The sequence below is a fragment of the Mycteria americana genome, chromosome 9, assembly GCF_035582795.1.
Source record: "Mycteria americana isolate JAX WOST 10 ecotype Jacksonville Zoo and Gardens chromosome 9, USCA_MyAme_1.0, whole genome shotgun sequence".
Taxonomy (NCBI): Eukaryota; Metazoa; Chordata; class Aves; order Ciconiiformes; family Ciconiidae; genus Mycteria; species Mycteria americana.
In genome coordinates this window covers 14,455,848-14,474,642 of record NC_134373.1, presented here as the reverse complement: position 1 = coordinate 14,474,642, position 18,795 = coordinate 14,455,848, and the positions used below count along the sequence as shown (strand labels likewise).

Here is an 18,795-nt window from a genome sequence, read left to right as displayed (position 1 = left end):
TTCTAATTAGCCGAGCATCAGCACACAGCACATGGCACAACAATGTTACCGGTCACTCCTCTCTTCCTATGGTAAGAGCTACGCGATATTTACCAGAGGCATGTTGCAGAAGGACATTCAGTTTTAAGGACTCGTGAAAAAATGAAATCTAACCAGACAGGTCTCCTTAACACCCGTGCCTGTCCTCCCTCATTACATACGCACACTTTGTCAAATACGGGACACAGAAGAGGAGTAGCCCAAGACCTGCTGCTTGTTAAATATCCCCACTTTCACATTAGATTCAGCAAGTTACCATCACATGGCTCAGGCAGCTGCTCTGCTGGTGAGGTTACAGAAAAGCTAGTGAGCAGCTGCAGTTCAGCGCACAACATCACCCTCTTTTTAAGATTAATAAGTTCATTTCTTTAGCAAAAAGGAAGAGCAGGCTATTTAATACACACATCCTCTGGAGATCAATGCTAACATCTAAGCGTATGTGCGTGCAACCCATCAACCAGTAAAACTAATTACAAAAATCAATTTCAGATACTTTTCTGAGCCTTTCATTCCTCAATATACTCCTAATTGATTTTTGTTGGAGAATAGAAAGCCTAATTATTATTTTTATTATTACAAAGGAATGCAAGGGGGGGCAGTGGTCAGTGCTTAAGTGGCTTGCCAATGCTTTCTACCCAAAAAGAGAAAAAAGAAAAAAAAAAAAGGCATTTTATTCACAGTTTTGCCACCTGCTGGAAAGATGGAAAAGCCTTTGAAAGGGTGACAAAGCACAAGAGAAAAGCTGGCAGGAGACAGTACGGGGCAGAAGAGGAATGTGACAGGACTGTGAAATACACAATGTGAGAAGGTTGTACCTATTTTTAGATGGGCAGGGATGATCAAGTGTAAAAGCAGTACATTTCCATGAACAATGTACAGCTCCTTTCATCCAAAAAGGTCAGCAGTGCCCTTATAGAGAGATGGCTCTGATCATGTCTATATTAGAGATGGGGGAAAAGAGGTTAAGAACCAGACCCAATGTCCAATCAGTCTTTCTACAAACTTCAAAGCTCTGGATTTAGTCCCTAAGGGCCTTGCCAAAGCTCGTCTACCGAGCCAGCAGCAGTCTTCGGCATGTAGCCATTCAGGACATGAAAATAAATGAATTTTTGCAGCATTATGTCTTACATACACACAATCACCTAACACACATCCACAAAGCCCACTTGCCTAGCTGAAAAGCAGAGAAAAGCAAAGCATGTAGCAACATGCAAAGAAATGGAAATTCTCCATTTTCTACTCTATGTAAGAGGACGCATTTAACGAATGCCCGTTGCCATACATGCCGAGCACGGAAGGCGGGGAGGAACACCGTGCTTTATCTCCTCGGGTCTATGCAAGGCTCCCATTGAGAGCGATAAAGCCTTCGAAACGCCGCTCCCCTTTCAAACCCCTTCTCCGCAGCTCCTCTCCGAAGGAAGCTCCCGGCTGGCGGGGAGCGGGGCCAGGGGACGGATGCCGGCGCCAGCCCGGGCACACAACCCGCGCTTCTGCCCCATTAATTGCCGGCACATCCTCCCGCAAGCCCAGGCCCTGGGGACAGCAGCAGAGCGGCAGGCCCAGGCGGGCACCCAGCAGCAACACCAGCAGCAAAACTACCCAATTAAGCTTCCAGAATAAGTGAGTGAGAGGGGGAGGAAAATTTAAAAAAAAAAAAAAAAAAAAGAAAAGAAAAGAAAAAATAAGGATAGAGTTGCTTGGCAACGGGAGGGCAGAAGCAGCTGTGCAGCAGGTCGGGCTGGTACCCAGGCGGCGGGCTGGCCCATTAGCACCCTGCATCTCATGCATTTCGTGCCGGGGTCTCCTAGTAACAGCCTGCGCACGCCTGGCTGTTGCGGCTTCCCCTCCTCTCCTCCTGTTTCTCCCCATCATGCGAGGCATCGCTGTTTGCCCTAATTACACATTCTCCGCTGCTTCAAGCTGCCATTACTTCGGTCCCCAGAGGAACGGCAAGAACTTTAAAAAAAATCTCCTCTAATAAGGGCTTTTAGTTTCAGATTCAGTGGAGCTCTGTGAGCTCAAAGAGGCAAGGCAAGGTAGCAGCGGCAGAAGGAACAGATGAAAAAGGAGAAAAATTCAGCAGTTCACTGGGTCAGATTTTTCCAGGACCCTGAAATATATTTTTTCCCTTTGTTTTTTGTAAGTTATCCCAGAGGGTGAACAATGGAGACAGCCCTTTATGGGACATGGTGCATATTTACATAATCCAGAGCAATGTATCGAAGACGTGCTCTTTGGACACCCACATTTTAGGCCAAGACTTTCTGAGAAATTCCAGGCAAAATATAAAGGCAAATATTCCAGGCAAAATATAAGAAACATGTATCAGGGACTAGAACCAATGAAAAAAAATTAAGAGGAACAGACACCCCCTTTTCCAAATGCTAACATTTTAAATAGTTTTGCTCCATCCTTTTGCTAATGAATGTGGTTTTTTGCGTATTACAGTGATGATGTTTTTCACCATTTACATGTCATTTACATTACTTAGTTTTCTCCCTTTTGCCACTGAAAAATTGGAGAAAGATGACAAAAAAAAAAAGGAGGCATACTGGCAGAGACAGCACAGGAATAAACACAAGAGGAAAATAAAACACATTCCTTTCTGTTTCCCAGTTTTGTCAACAACAAAAAGAAAAACGGAACACCCAGGATGCTTTCATTCATTCAGGTATTGGGTTTGATTTAGGGGTGGAGGTGGAAGGGAAACTGTGTGCTTGGGCTTAAAAAATACACTGGCAAGTTCTCCTAGTGAAGGCTGCCCCGGTGTCCGGGCAGGGCTACCTACACGTGGCAGGAGCGCGATGTTTCTGAGCGAGATCCCGTCCTCCCTGGTGCTTCCTCCCTCTCCTGGGGCTGGAGGTGGCAAGCTGTGCCCGGTGGCACGGGAGCTCCTCGCTGCTTCACGCTGAGCAGGGCTCGGTAAAAAGGTCTTGGCAACGCTGCTAGGCAAACCTTGGTGAACCAAGCAGCCTGGTCTCAAGAGCACAAGGCAGTGAGTAAAGGTAATTAATTTTACTGGCTAGGAAGTTTCCTTCTCTGGATTTTGGAAAAGGCACAGATGATTACCTGTCCTTAGCTCTAAGGGAGGTACAAGCACCCAGCTGGAAACCACCCAGGTCATTCATGCTGCCAGATGAGTGTAACTACAGGAGGACACAAATGTACTACAAATTCCATTGCTGGGTGACGCTGTGTCTTCAGGGAGAAAATTTTAAAAAATAAAGACATTTTCTGTATGAAACACATTTCCTAACACACATTCAAAGCCAAACGAAGACCAGGAAAAGAATCACCTTTGGGATTCTATGGGTTTTGCAAAGAATTACTGATAAAATTGTATCGCATGTACCACACTCATATGAAGGTCAATTTACAACAGATCATAGCTTAGTCCATTCACGTTAATTTTCACCCAGATATTCACAGATAGAAGTCTTTACTCAAAGACTGTTTTCCGTTACGTAGGCCAAGCTTTTAGCTGAACTTGTTACACTGAGGACAGCTCTTTTCTCCCTGCCCCTCCTCAACACACATGCCACATTCTCCTAAAAAACAAGTATTTTTCCTCCAACTTCTAAAATAACAAACAGTAACCGCACTGGAAAAAAGACCAAATGTGGAAAATTTCACTCTGAAGAAGGAAAAGCTTTGCAAAGTTACAGGTGACCAACAAGACGACATCCAAATGGAAGTTTATGCAAAATTAACCATAATACATTTCCATGCAGTTACATATTAAACAAAAGTACGTGCAGATGTGCATGCCTGTATTTTATAACATTAATTTCCAAGAACTAAAACAAGCTTCTAGTGCACTAATGATCACTTATGGTCATCATAAAAAGCTAGAATGACATTGCAAAATTGTCCAACTAATCTATTAAGTTCTCTCTGTCGGTGGTAAGAGTCCAGATGTACAGGAGGAAAGAATAAATCCCACTAAGCCTCTGAACGTGCACTGCCATACAGTGAGGACACCTTTCTTTCAGAACTCAGCTGGGGATCAGCTTTTGTCTTGAAACACATGCTTGTCATCATTAGCTTAGCTAGCGTGCCTGCAAATGTTTTTTCAGCATTCGGTTTTTGCAGCCCCAGCTTTCAGTGCCCAGGTTTTGAAGGCCAGACACCTTCAGGAGCAAATCTGCCCAATGCAGCGTTTGGGTGCCTATCCACAAATGGGACCTGCTGGAATTGTGAACTGGCCTGCAATGTTTTAAAGGCTTTTAATTCTTAGTAAACCTTCTTATCATGTATAAAGCTGATGTATGGAAAGATTTTGGTTCTGCAATGGCACAAAGGTTTTGGACACTCTCAGAGACCTGTGGTTAAAGCAGGTCCCGTGCAGTATTTTGTCCTCCCCTTCCCGAAATGGCTGCACTAGTCTTTAAACTGCCCTCACTTGATGTCCTTGTCTCTCATGCATTTCAACCAACTGCAGCACATTACCATTCACTGCTTGACATGTGGTAACCAACTGGCTTTTGAGAGTGGTGTTAGACAGTTGTTTTCTGAAGACACAAATACATGTTCTCCTGAACTGGAGCAAAACAGAAAGAGGCAATTTTATTCATGAAATCCACCCTGCATTCTCTGCATCATAAGTTTGCCCTTCAGCTGTCTGTAAGTACATTTTTTCAGCCATTATTCCTAGTGCTAATGCAGGCCTGGCTGGTGTCCCTCCCTGCAGTTGGTCTGTGCTATAAGGTGGGCACCACCTACACCATGGTGCCCATGGTTTTATTTGGGACCACACCACCCTTGGCAGAAGCGGGGACGCTGTATTTAGGTCCGCTGTATTCAGGTCAGCTTCCACGAAGCCTTGCAGTTCATCTGCTCCTGCTTGCAAGCTGCTGCTGCTAGTATGTAGGTATGCAGGACTGTGTCCGCATGGGGTGTGAAAGGTAGGCTCTGGATTAGGAGTGGTCCATCCAGGCTCCTGGCTGCTTGCCCAGATATGACCCAGACTCAAATGCCCACACTGTGCTTAGGAAGAGCCTAACCCAGAACCTGCTTTTGAGATGAGAGGTAGCGCACTTGGCTTCTCCTGCCCAGAGCACTTCGGCTCTCCCAGCCTGCTCAGGCCCTTCTCAACCAGCAAGCCCACCTTAGCCTGAAACAGCATCTCTGAGCACATCTCTGTGATTCAGGCCTGCTGTGACCTCAAATACTTCAGAAGTGTCAGTGCTTTGGACAAACGGACAAGAAAATCATAGCTTCTCGTCATTAACCTGCCATTTGCATCCAGTGCGGGACAGCAGCAACACAAAGGGAAATCAGCAGAAGACAAGTTGAGGGTGTTTTCTTCCAGTCCTTCTCTGTGATCCCTATCATTTGCCCCCTTGCTGGGTGCCTCACAGGGGCTCAGGGGTGGATGGGTATAAAGAAAACACTAGATGACAAACTAGAGATGGCTCCTCCGTGCCTTACCGAGGCAGCCCGCCATAACACTTGGAGGCTGCACTCTCCCTCCTGCAGCTGCTGAACAGACAGCAAACATCACTTTCTAGGTCTCCCTTGTGCCAAAAATCATCTCACATGGCAAATAAACAAACAACAATACCTATTTACATTTTCAAACCCAAACAGTAAGATTTGTCCTGTGCTATTGATTTGGCAAATGATGGAGCAGAAACACAGGACTGAGAATTCAGGTATTGGCAAGTCAGCAATGGATGAACACCACTGGTGTTTTAAATGGCAAGGGCTGCTTTTGGCAGGGCCCATCCTCCTGCCGCCTGGGAGGTTCACAAAGCTCGTTTCCTCAGCCTAAGCTCTCGCTGTAATAATGCAGTGAGGCTCTGGCCCTCCACAGTGAAATCACAACACTCCCCTCCAAACTTGCCAAATGGCTAAAAGGCTTCAAAATAATGAAGTTTTAAAGAGCTCATGACCAGGTTGGGCTTATTTTAATCAGCTTTGATAAACTCTTGTTATGTTTTTACCAAAAAAAACTTCAAAAAAACCCAACCTCACAACAAAACACATCTTTCCAATTTGGCAATGCAACTGTACCCCAAAACAAATCCAGCCCTGAATGAAGTTCTTCCTCACACACCCCTCCTCCCTCAATTCCCTTGCTCTTGTTTCCTGTGGCAAATTCACCCGTTGCTTCAGCTGCTGCCATGGGAGCTTCAGCATCCTCCGTCCCCTTGCTGCGTTGCAGCCCTGCACACAGAGGTGGGGACTCGCTACGAAGCCGTGGGTCTCTGTACAACAAAAAATCTTGGGCTTTGGCTTTCATTTCTCCTGTGCTACCTATACTGTTCTCCCAAATGCTCTTCCCTCAGTCATTATTCAAAATCCTGCATCCTGCAGAATTGGTGCTGTGTGCTTGGCTATTTGCTTTTTCTTTCTCTTCATTGGCTTTCTGTTCACGGGTGCTACCACACTAACACAATACAGCAATGCAGCTTCCCGTTCATGTGGTATCACTGACACAGATAGTCTTATTTTCTCTTTTATTCCTTTACTTCGTATTAATCTTCTTTATCATCCAGCTTACTCTCCTCAATTTGGTCTTTTCTGATAATTTCCAAATTCTGGATGTTTCCTCTTCTGTCTCCAACACTTTGGGAAAGCTCTTCTCTGTTTTTTTAAATCCCATCTCAAAAACCTTCCTGTTCGTTAATGCTCTTTCTAATACTGTTATGTCTCTCGTCTTTTTCTTGCAAATGTAGTAATTTGTTTTCCTGCAGGGTGGATTTGTTTGTTTTAGTTACTCTCACCCAGCACTTTGGATCAAAGAACTATATAATTTAAAATACGATGTCCTGACAATGTGAAACAAACTCCACTTAAATAAGTGCTATCTTAAGATTGCATGTAGACTTGTAACATCTATTTACATGGGTATTTCCCACTTGTTTTAGGCTTTAGAAACTTAAATATAGATGTGAGGTGCCCAACTACTGTTTCTCAGACTTGAGCTTAGGTTGTATCAGATCCTGGTTTTAGATGGATAAAGAAAAAAACCCAAAGCCTTCTGATACTCATAAAATGCAAACCCCAGCAGAACCCCCTAAGTGTCATTTTTTATCACTATCCCAATCTTAAGGATTTCCTCGTCAGTTTATATGTGATGCTTTATCTCTGGCCATAAAGCACCCACGCCATCTCATACCTTCTGCTGTACATTACTGCAAGGAAGGCTGATATGAATGGTTTTGTCAGGAGATAGAAATCTCCTCCAGAGGTCTTTGATCTGGGAGACACAGCCACGTCCCATGACTAATCTTTCCATAGGTCACAGGCCAGCTTACCCTTAGACTTATTTGCATGCAGACACTCACCAGCAATATCCTGTTTTCTAATTTAGGAAGTACTGATGACTATACGTGGTTTTTGGCTCATTCTAATTCGTTCCCTCTGCACTCTCCATTACATTGGCAATTCATCTCCATGCATGTGTGAAGGCTGGACAAAAATTTCTGTCTCTCAAAAGAGACAAAATGTCATTGTTTGCACTGATGTCTGCTCCATGAATAACTGTGAGAGAATATACTAGGGTTGGATTACCGTGCCAGTCCTGGTGGCTCCTTCTTTAGATGTTTTTACCTCACCCTCACGTTGGCAGCATGGTCTTTCCGAACCTACAGCTCACCTCTTCCCCTTGTTTACAGGCCCAGCCGCTATTTCTCCCGAGTGGCTTCTTTGCTGCCCTCTGACAGCCAGTCCCACCGCTGCTCTTAGCTCCTTTACACACCCTTCGCTTTAGATGCCCCAGCTTACTTTTAATTCAGTCAAATATTTTCATTTCCCTTTCTATCCAGACAATGTTTTTCCCTTTCCCTTCTAGATTAAATTCTCTCCCACACAGATGATTGTTTTTCCCTCTCCAAAGGTCATCCAGAAGGTGGTTTCATAACCAGTTCAGCCATTGATGGGCCTTACAGCACTGTCCTGATTCTCTTACAGATGAGATGCGGGAGAGTAATGTGGGGGATGCACCAAGTGCAATGTGGGGTCTGACTGTCTCTGGGCTCCCCATCAAAGTAAAGCCCTAAGAGAAGACCGCTTCCAATCTAGCAAGCTGCTATCAGTCTGTATTGCCTCCAGCCCAGGCTGGCTCATCACGCAGCAGTGAGGAACGCCAGCCAGCGTCTGTCTGGTCAGCCTTACATACGAACGAAAGGAATGCAGCCTCCTTCCGCCGCCTTCCACCCCCCCAGCTCCCCAGCCCGTGGTTTTCTTGTTTTCATGCACTGCAGTAAATCCCTTTGATCCAGCAAGCGGACTTTGCACGTGCAAGTTGGGTGACCAGCCCGCATCTGCCTCCCCGCCTGTGAACCCCATACTGAGAGCTCTTTGTCTGTCAGGGCACTCACACCCTTTTACACAGAGCCCGAACTGGCAGACTGCTCTTGCATGACATACTAACAAACTACCAGCCAAAGGAAAATATCTCGCAATCATTTCAGACCCTCTGGCTCAGCCACTGACTAAGCCAAGTGGCTACTAGCCATTGGCACTGCTGGGTGCATTTGCAACCCACAGCACACTCAGTTCACGGTGTGAAAAAACCAAAGCACTGATGGAGAAAAGGGCTCCTTGTCCCTAGCCCTGAAGGCGTGCATGGGAAAGGAGGCAGCCCTGCCATTTATAATTCAGTCCCAAATTTCCATAGCTATTCCTCTCTGTCCCTCTCTTTTACCGGAGGCAGGAGGTCCCTGCAGGGAAACCCCACTGCAGAGGTCAGCACGAACAGATTTAATGTCTTGATTGTACCAGCTCTGATTTAAGGCATCCAACGGTCAGTGGTTTTTAAGGGAACAGAGCACTTAAGCAGGATGAAGGGGTCTGAATGACTTTGTCCTTTGGACTCAAATAAGCTAGTTAGATAAGCCTATCACACCCCTCCCCTCAATTCACTCAGATTGCTCCCAAGATGTGAATGTTCAAAGGTATTTAGACAATCTGTTTTCCACAGAGAAAAATGGGACCCAGGTGCCTACCTGCTCCCAGGTTCTGCATCAAAGATGTATTTTAACAACAAGGCTGCATCCAGTCCTCATTGCAAAATGAAACCATGCTTTCTACACAGCTATGCACAGCTGGGACGTGGTCAGGTGCAGGGTGGTTATATGGCTGCAAAGACAGGAGAGCTCCTCATCCAAGTTTGTATTCCCTCTTATCTTTTGCCTTCCTGCTTTCCTAACTCCCTATGCTATCTGCTTAGGACTTGGTGGATGGAAACAAGAACACTCCCATAAACTAGTAAATGGTTTAGGGGCTGGTTAAACCACTGATGGTTTAACTGGCAAGATCAGAGGGGTAGCTGAACCCACTAGGTGAGGTGCTGGGAGCGGGAGCTGTGGGCACCGCACCCGGGCAGCTGCAGTCTCATCATCTCATACAGGTCTTCCCCATCTGCCAGCAAAGGTGGACTTGCCTTTCTCACCATGTTGAGCACTGCTGTGGGTGGGCAGACACATACATGTCAATGGCACTATGTACAATCTAAGGCTATTCAACAGAAGTATCACAGGGCCAGTGAGAAATGTTTCTTGTCATGAATTAATTGTAAAACACAAGATTTCACATGCTGATGTTACTGAGGGGAAAGGTTTTGACCTCAGATACAAAATTCAATCAGACCTAAGGCCAGGTTCAAAAGCATGCAAATCTTGCAAGATTTTTGACTCCAAAGGGTGGAGGTGTTGAAAGAGTAGTGGTTCTTGCAAGTGCTCTCTCAGGACTCCTTGCCCACATCCCCACCTACTGGGAAACAAAACCAGAAAAACTCCACAAGTTCACCCTTTCTAGGTAATCATGTCACATCCCTGACTAACTTCAGGAAGAGCTGTGTAAGACCCATCACTTCCAGCTTGAGGAGGAAGGCAGGGGTCACATCTGAACAGACAAGACCACCACATCAACGGCTCTCATGCTCTGCATTTGTGCCTTCACAGGAGCTCCGTCGCCTGCTGGAAGGCCTTGGCTGGTACGTGTCCCCGGACAGCCCCGGCGGGGGCCAGCCTCACAGCGGCACTGGCGCTACGAGGAGCCTCCTGACCATGTTGATGCAGATTTTAAAATTACTGCACTACTTTCACTGGCTTTCAAATCACTGCATCACAAGTGAGGTCACTCCTGGCAAGGTGGCTATCCCCAGTAAAAGCACTAGAAAGCCCATATAAAAAGATCAAAACCAATGCCTTTTATGTCTTAATGTGATTTATACTTCAGACCATGTAACTTTTACGGGGCTGCCTCGTATTTGATGGATGCAGCTCTCTTAACAACCCACACATTTGTTTGATTTACTGCACTGGTCCAACATGTTATTTTCTACCTTGCAAGAACAACTTCGCTTCTAGGAACCTGCCTGCATGATAAGATCGTGAATTAAATGTGCAGTTATCGTAAGAGACCACACATTTTACAGTAAAATTGAGAAAACTGATTACAGCAGTCCCTCTGGAAACAAGAATAATCACATGATAAGACAGTGCTAATGGGAATTTATCATCTCTCATCACATATGAAGCTTAGAACAAAGCAGCAACGCACGCAAACTGCACAGCTATTACTGCCAATGAATACAAGCCAAAAAGCTACTGGGGACTATGAAAAATGACAGGAGAGTGGGCATCCTGAATAGCCAAACCTAAGTCAATTCGGTATGCTTCACGAAGCTTACACAGTGGAGCTTATATGCAACATTAGTAAATATTACCCAAAATAACAGCCTGACATCTTTCCATACATCTTATTCCCTCTCTACCTAAAATATTCCATTCAAACTCCATGCCATTCTTTCATTTGTTCTCACTGTTTTTTATCACCAGAGAAGTCCAAGATCATGAGTATCTCAACGGTACGTGCATCTGTGTACCTACACATCTGTATCTACACACATGTTCTCTCACGCACACATTATTCCTAAACCACGTATCTCAGATCTGAAATACATTTTTCTCTTTTCCCCATACCAAAGGCAACAAAAACCTACCCACGCTATTTTCTATTTGAAGCAATTAACACTTGACTAAAATTAACATTTTTAAAGTTGTCTTGGGGAAGTGACTGCCGAAAACCCAAACTGGCATGCCCACAGTTTTAGCATGAATGATACATCTACATCCCTTAGGTATTCTAAAATTACCCTGCATCAAGCCCCGTAAGACATATGAAACCCCAACAGGTTAATGGTAGATGGTGAACTCCTCTGTTCTATTGAAAAACGGGTACCTTTGCTGGCCTATCATATTTTTCCACTGCCCTATTTCACAGATAGAAGCTTGGACTTTCAGAAGAGATTTTTTTTATTTTCTAAATGAGAATAAAAGGAGATGGTTACGGTTAGGTGGCGGGAGGACAAGATGAGAGAAGCATCCTACACAAGTACCTGTATGAGTCCTCTGGTGAGCCTTTAAGTGAGAGCTCTTTGTATAAACCTTCCGGCACCCATTAAATTGACAGCGATGAACCCTCTTCTTGTTTTCTGGGGATGCTTCTGCCCCCGTACCTCCTTGTTCACTGTCACTTTGCCCGCTTTTTATTGTCCCCGCGGTCGCCGTTGCTACACCCACTTTCACGGAGCTGAGTGAAGTTTTCTTGGCTACCAATTTCAACGTCACCGTACCATCCACCGCTGAGAGAGTTTGTGAGGTTTTTACAAGGTGGCGGCTGAGCTCCGGAGAGGAAGGGGGTGTTAATGAGGTTACTGCATTGAGTTGGGCCTGGTTGACGGCTGTGTAGCCTTCTGTGGAAGAGCTGGTGGACTGCAAGCTGAGGCATGTCTCAGACAGCAGCTTGTCCCGTGAGAGGATAATGTCCATGTTGGCGCTTTTGTCGCACGTACTCGTCTCCACTGGTAAAAGGATGGGGTCCAGCCGTCGGATATTGTCCTCTGCATCTGGGGCTGAGGAGGCATGAAGGAAGCAGTCCAAATCCTCACTAAAGGTCTCAGAGATCTTCCGTGGTTCAGTCTGAAGGTATCGCTCCAACTCCAGGCATGTCTGCAGAGGGGAAGGGAGAGGGAAGGAAGAGAAACCACTGTTAGAGAGAGATTACAGTGTAGCTCCCACCTAGGGCAGGAGAATAACATGGTCCAGTGCCATTCAGAGACAGCATTCATGCACACCAGCACCTTCTCACGAGACGGTCACGTTTGGGGAGACATGAGGATTTGGCACTTGTTTGAGGCTGCTCTGAGACAGAGTGTGGGAATATCTGCATATGGTAGCGGATATTAATGGTAGAAGTGAAGCTACGACAACCAGAAAGCATCCACTACATTTTCAAGAGTCTGTACATTGTCCCGTGGATACCAGGCCCTTCCCAATTTTAAGTGTAATCCGGCCAACAGTCACCTCCATATGAAACTATCCTAATGGCCCCATCGCCTGGCCACATACAAACAAAAAGTCACCTCACCAAAGAACCTCCTCTTCCTTCACAAACATTAACTTTCACTCCAAATTTAACTCGGCATAGTTGGCTGGGGCCCAATCTGTTCCTAAAACAGCACAATTCTGAAGCGTAGCATTTTAAGATAGGAGACAGGGAAAAACTTCCAGTGGCACCACAGCTTATTTAAAGGGCCTGAGAGAAGGAAAGATGTGACAGAAAAAAGGGACCTCCTGTCAGTTTTAGAGGGTTTTTGGCACATCTGGTCAAATGGGGCTTCCTGTGTACAGGACACCAGGCTTGCACACAAACACACACACCCCCCTTATTAAAAAGTAGGTGAAGATGCAGTCAAAGAGGCTGCCACATAAAAATGTGTTCCTGTTCCTGCATCTCCACAGCAGTGATCATCAGCACGAGGATGGGGTGCTTACATGAGGTGCCCCGACCTAGCCCCAGTAAAGCCTCCAGGCACCATCACACTGCCCAGTGTTCTCCACAACCAACATTATAAACTTTTATTGTTTATAGAAAACCGTTTCCTGTAGTTTCAGGAGCTTTTAATGGAATTTATTAGTGCTATTTTTCATTTCTCACTGCCTGAAAGGCTAGCTGGTTTAACACCGCTGCTGCGATTTTACAGGACTTGGAGAAACAGACAGTCTAACTAATATTTTTTAGAAACCTCTAAGAACTACTCCTCAGAGAACACTTCTAGAGATATTAAGGAAGGGATTTTAGGCAAAAATTTTCAGCCTATGGGAGCTGGCGACCCAACTACGTCTCAACCTGGAGAGTCCAGCATCTGATCAAGAAACAAAAGATTCGTATAGCCGGAGGAGAGACAGAGACTCCTGCCTCCTGAGTACAAAGGTCCCGCCAACAGCAGTGCAAAGAGGCCCCGCTCACAGCTCTCTAGGAGACATCAGGTAACTCCAGAAATTACTTTCAATGTACCCAGGAAGCAGCACTGCTGGTTGCAGATATGATTTGCTGGGATGACTTTCAGAGGTCAGAACTGAATTTGTCAGACAGTTAGCTGTTGTTTCTTTTTAAAATAACAGCTGATTATAGACCTGAGCTGTAGAGAAGGACCTGGGACAAAAAGCAATAAAATGGCAACAGAGACATGCTATACTTCAGCATGTAGGTTATTTTCAGAGGCATGACTCTGTACATACCATGTGTCTGCACACAGGCCTGGAGGTGGGACGCTTACCAGTTAGTACTCTTGCCTTAAGCAACCTTTCCATTTGCTTTTTAAAGTGCATTTCTGGGACCCTGAGGAATGGCTTTAGCTGAGGATCTGGTCTCTCCCCAGATGAATCCTAACAGGTTTTGGGGGCTGCTTTCCAAATGTGCTCTGCAGTCTTTCAGGAATAACCCCCCTCACCAAAAGAGGTGATGCTTTTGAATTCCCCACATCATCTAATTGGGGCTTTCTGGCCCACTTAGCCTTCACCCAGTGGGGCAGAAATAGGTTTAGGGGCCGAATAAATAAAAGGCTTCCAAGGGAAAGAGCAAGCGTAATCACAAATTAGGGATGGAAAGGGGAAAAAAAAAAAAAGAAAGAGACAGGGACTCAAGACCATTAAATCTGATGACAGTGACATGAAATTTCAATTGCTGCGGGATCAGAAAGCTGCGCGCCGGCTCCGGGCTGCCCGTGGAGGGGAGGCAGGCGGGAGGTGCTGCTCCTTTAAGGCATCGCTACCCCACGACAACAATAGTGGGCCTGACAGTTTTTTCCAGCTTCACCATTAATTTTCCATAAAGAGCAGTTTCTCGATGAGCCCTTTTCAGGCAAAGCCTGATGCTTCAGAAACCTGTAATTATTCCTGGCTCCCCCCTCCCGCAGCCATTGCACCTGTGCCATTTCAAGACACCAGCTGGTCATGTCTTGCCTTCTGCCTCTGAAATCCAAAACCAGTGGATCAAGCCCATCTCCCCATAGAGGGGGGGAAAAAACAACTCAAAGAAACAATATAACGCAGTCCCTCCCTCCCACCCCCCTCAGCCTCTCCACCAAGTCAATAGGGGGGAAAAGCCTAGCAACGCTGAGCCAGAAAAGCCCTCCACCTCATCTGCATGGCAGACAAAGCCTGGCGGGGTTACGGCCACGGCCCTTCCTTTACCCTCCCGCCAGGGCCCTACCTGCTGCTGCATTGCCAGGGCAGGCAATTGCCGGCAGAAACAAAGCGTCTTTCCCCATATGCACTTCCCAGCCTCTGCCAAGTACCTTATGCGACCTTCCCTCCTCCTGGCCCAAATCACCCAGGGAGTGGTGAGGCAGGGCTTTGAAACCAGCCTGCTTTCTTCATTCCTGCCCTGGCAAGACTTGTAATTTCTAGGCCAACTAAGCCGACCCCCTCGTCTTGAGCGCTGACCGGGAGAAACCAGTCAGGCTGACGGCACCAAGGTCCCCACTCCTGCCCGGTGGACCATCAGGAGGGGCAGGAAAGTTCCTTGGTCTCCATTCCCACGAAGTCACTTGCCAGCGAGCACATCAAAAACAACCAATTTTTTGTGGGAGCAGCAGGATATTGACCACTATCCACAGAGATATGAACTCGAACTGCTGGATTCAGATGCTGGTGAACCCCTGTAGATCTCCTATTTCCACTACCAACCAGGTAGGAAAATGGTCCAAGGACACCTAAGACAGGAGCAAGCTGCGCTTGTCATGCTCTTGTCATAGTTCCGTTGGATGTCCAGCTTCTCCTTAACCACTCATGCAAGAGAGGGGGAGCTTTGTGTAATGGATGTAATACACGTCACATGCAACATTAAGTCTGACTATCCTTTGGTTGCTACGTTGCAGGCAACTTGGTGGGTATTAAACTTTCTTACCCAGTGCCTGTAGGATTTACAGCAGTAAAGACTTCGAAAATTGCAATGGGAAGAGGAAGATGGCTCCCTTCAGGAACACAAGAAGAAGATCCATAAGATTGCTGATTGCTGTCAAGCTGTTTTCACAGGCGAGGGATAAAAAGTGACCCACTACTTCAACCCATCTGCCCTGATTAACAAGGGTCATTCTCCTTGCACCTTGCTCCTCAATTTAGCCAGTTAAAAGAAATTATGATTCATGGCTGACAAGTAATAGGTTGTGACTTTGCGAGACCCCACGTACTTGCAGAAAGCCAGCTAGCAAAGGATGGCAGTCTGGCATGTGGACATTCCCGACAAGGCCTCAGTCTGATTTTTCAATTTTGGATACAATTGCAAAAAGGCTCACTTTCCCAGCAGAGGCACATTTCCATCACCTGCAAGAAACACTGTGTGTTTCCTGCCTACACACCGGTAACTCATAACATCTCTTCGCTCCCCACACTGTACTATCATCTCAGTCCTCTGGGGCACGTATAGCAGCAGAATACACGTAAACTGCACACCATGACACTTCCACATGCACCCCCAGATCCTTCAGACAGTACAAACCAGCCACTGTAGTGCTGTCCTATGCCTGGTAAGGACCTACTTCTTACTTGCTAGTCCTTTCAGTGTTTGCAGTAGCACTGATCCAGGGAAATTCAATGTTCAGTACGTCTGTCAATTCAGAAAGGTATGACCTCTAATCTGCCAGTATTCTTACCTCTGGAGCTCATGTAAAGCTCATCTACTGAAAGTAAAGATTATTTATCAAACACATTGACTATGCTCACCACTATGAAATACAATGCAAGAGAAACCCAGCGTGTGCCTCTGATAGTAGAGATGTGATACATGTGTACCATTTTCAGCAGAGCTCACCAAATTCTGCAACCAGCAGAAATCAAGACAGTTTTGCTACTAACTTCAACAACAACAAGACAAACCCTGGACTTTCCAATCCCTCCCAGACTTGCAGGTACTCAGTTTGGCTCAGACAGCCTAAGTTTTAGGGTGCTTGTCAGCTGTCCAGGTTAAAGGGAATCCCAGAGCATTCAAAATCCAGATATGAAGGAGCTGGAGTCACCACTCATGGTGCTGATGTTTGACTTCATCACTCTCCCAGAGAGAGCAACCAGCAGGAAGGCTCTAGCTGGGACCACCACCATCATCAATGTGCCAAGCCTCAAGGCAGTGGAGGTACCCGATGTCTCTGTCTCCCCTTTAGAGAATGATGGGGGAAAGACGTGCCCGTAGGCCAGGGGCCTCTGCAGGGACACAAGTTTGGCACCGGGGTTCAGGTCCAGACAGCTCTGGAAAACTTAATTCCAACTGATGACCCAAAATGAACTCTCAGTTCCCAGGGTATAAATCTAAACTTGCTCCAATGAATTGCAAAGAACTGGTCTCGATTGGCAGCCATGTTGTGTATCAGAATTTGATCTATACATACAGGCTCTTGAAAAATCACAGGTCACTTCAGAATCACCTGCCTATTGCTGTGAAGCCTTTACAGTACTCAAACTCCTGGGCATTTTGCACAACTAGACAGGACTATGTGGCAACAGTAAAGTTCTGTCAAGGGTAAAACAAAGCCCAAACACTTACAATGATTTGAGGACAGAAAGTCAGGGAAGACACGTTATCAACATGTTCACTGGGTTCCTCTGTTTTATTGATGCTGAAGTACTTTTATAACATCTTGATTTTGAATTTTTCTAGCAGATCATGGGAAGTTCTTATCTGGAAGTGCTGGTTACTTCTAAGTGCCATTTTACTGCAGATATAATTGGACATCAAGCACCGATCTTGGAAGTTACCCAAAACCTAATTAAGAAGTTGGATACTTAGATCAGGTTGTGACAGAGAATGAAAATATCAAATGCAGTTGACAAGCAGGTCTGATCTACCAGCTCTGTTTACAATACTTGAAAGGATTCTCTTTGCAGCATAATTTATATGAGCAAAGCAGAATTATACATGCAATACTGAAGGTCAAATTCCAACCTCCATCATGGCCCCATTGCTTTCCACCGGCACGTAAAAAAGGGGCCTCATCTCTAACTTTAAATAATTGTGAAAGTCTCAAGACTGAGAAGGAAGAGAAAGCATCCTCAACCTGAAGGCAACCCAAAACAATAATTCTAAGGTCAGTGCCACCGCAGTTCACTCAAGCTCAGAGCAAACATCCACACCAGGTCCAGTGCCTGGTGTCAGCATTTCATTCTTCAGCAGAACAGCGAAAGCTTTGAGCTATGGTGGCACTTGCATTGCTGATGCCAGAGGCAGATATTGAACTGGATGTTGTGGGGCAGCCCTGAGGTTAAGAGGAATAAGAGATTCAAAACTCACCTGCCTTCCCTGAAACACCATGCTATTTTTGTTCTTAACCCTAAAACAAGGTTTGAAAGATGCATCTTCTTCCTACTGCCAAAACCCTTCATTATTTCCTGAACGACAACAAAACCCAATACTCTTGCCCATCTATTCCAAGATGGTCATCTGTTCCCACCCAGCTGCCAAAACCTCCAGCTTTTCCTCTTGGCAACCTCTACTGGGCAGTTGCTAGTTGTCAAAAAGCTGCAGCACATCAGAAGCTTAACATTTGGGACAGCGTAAAATAAACAGAATTTTAGTATTAAAATAAGTAGTTTTGCAAAATGCATTTGGGAAAATGGAAAAACTGCAGCCTGAAATGAATTAATAGTAAGAAAAAGTTTCAGGTGTAGCAAATAATTTCTACTGCAAAGGATTTAAGACAAAACTCCTAGTCATGTGCCAGCACATCTCGCCTACATATTACATAGTTCATTGAAAAAATAGACAGCTAAAACCACTTTTCAGGTACAACAATAAGACACTTAATGACAGCTAACTCGTGGTAAATATCTGCATTCATGTTCTTAATCCCTTGTATATATGAAGCAAATCCAGTTAACTGTATGGTCAAGAAACAGGCTTTTGCCAAGAGCAAAAAGCAAGCACACACGTAGTCAGCAAAGATCATTTGATATGCAAAGACCGGTTTCCCTGTGGTAACTTCACCATACGCCTGAGCCATCAGGCTAGTCCTCTCTAGCACCAGCTGAATAGGTCTCACCAGCCACCAGAGTCTGCAATGGACAAGTCTATTAACTCTTGACTACGGTACACAGGACTCAAGCCTCTGTTTGCAAATTTCTTCAATATAACAACGGCCTGTGCCCATTTTCCCCCTTGGTCTCAGCCCAAAGAATGAACCTTTAAGGAAATGTATTTAGCCAAACCAGCCCATTCACTGTTACTCATGCACAACAGCACTCTAAACGAACGCTCTCCTACCACAACCCAGATGGCTTTCTCCCTGGATGGTCTCCACAGCATTTTTCTTCAGAGCATAAAAGATGCCGAAATCAGAAGCCTCGACCACATTTAGCAAAGATACATTTTAATGTAAAAAGCCCTGTGAATTTACTTAAAGGACAGAATCACTACCTTCATGTAAACACAAGCCATTTTCCTGTTGCTCTGGAGCATGATGTAACCAGGGTT

The 18,795-nt window shown here is 45.6% G+C and overlaps 1 protein-coding gene across 3 annotated transcripts in view; it reads right to left on the bottom strand.

Moving 5' to 3' along the window:
- KLF7 (KLF transcription factor 7) overlaps positions 1 to 18,795 on the bottom strand; it is a 57,044-nt gene that overhangs the window by 14,256 nt on the left and 23,993 nt on the right. For all 3 annotated transcript variants that reach the window (XM_075512405.1, XM_075512404.1, XM_075512406.1), the window contains one exon: positions 11,390 to 12,002. In XM_075512405.1, coding sequence (XP_075368520.1) covers positions 11,390 to 12,002 — 613 coding nt within the window. The remainder of the gene's footprint in view (positions 1 to 11,389; positions 12,003 to 18,795) is intronic.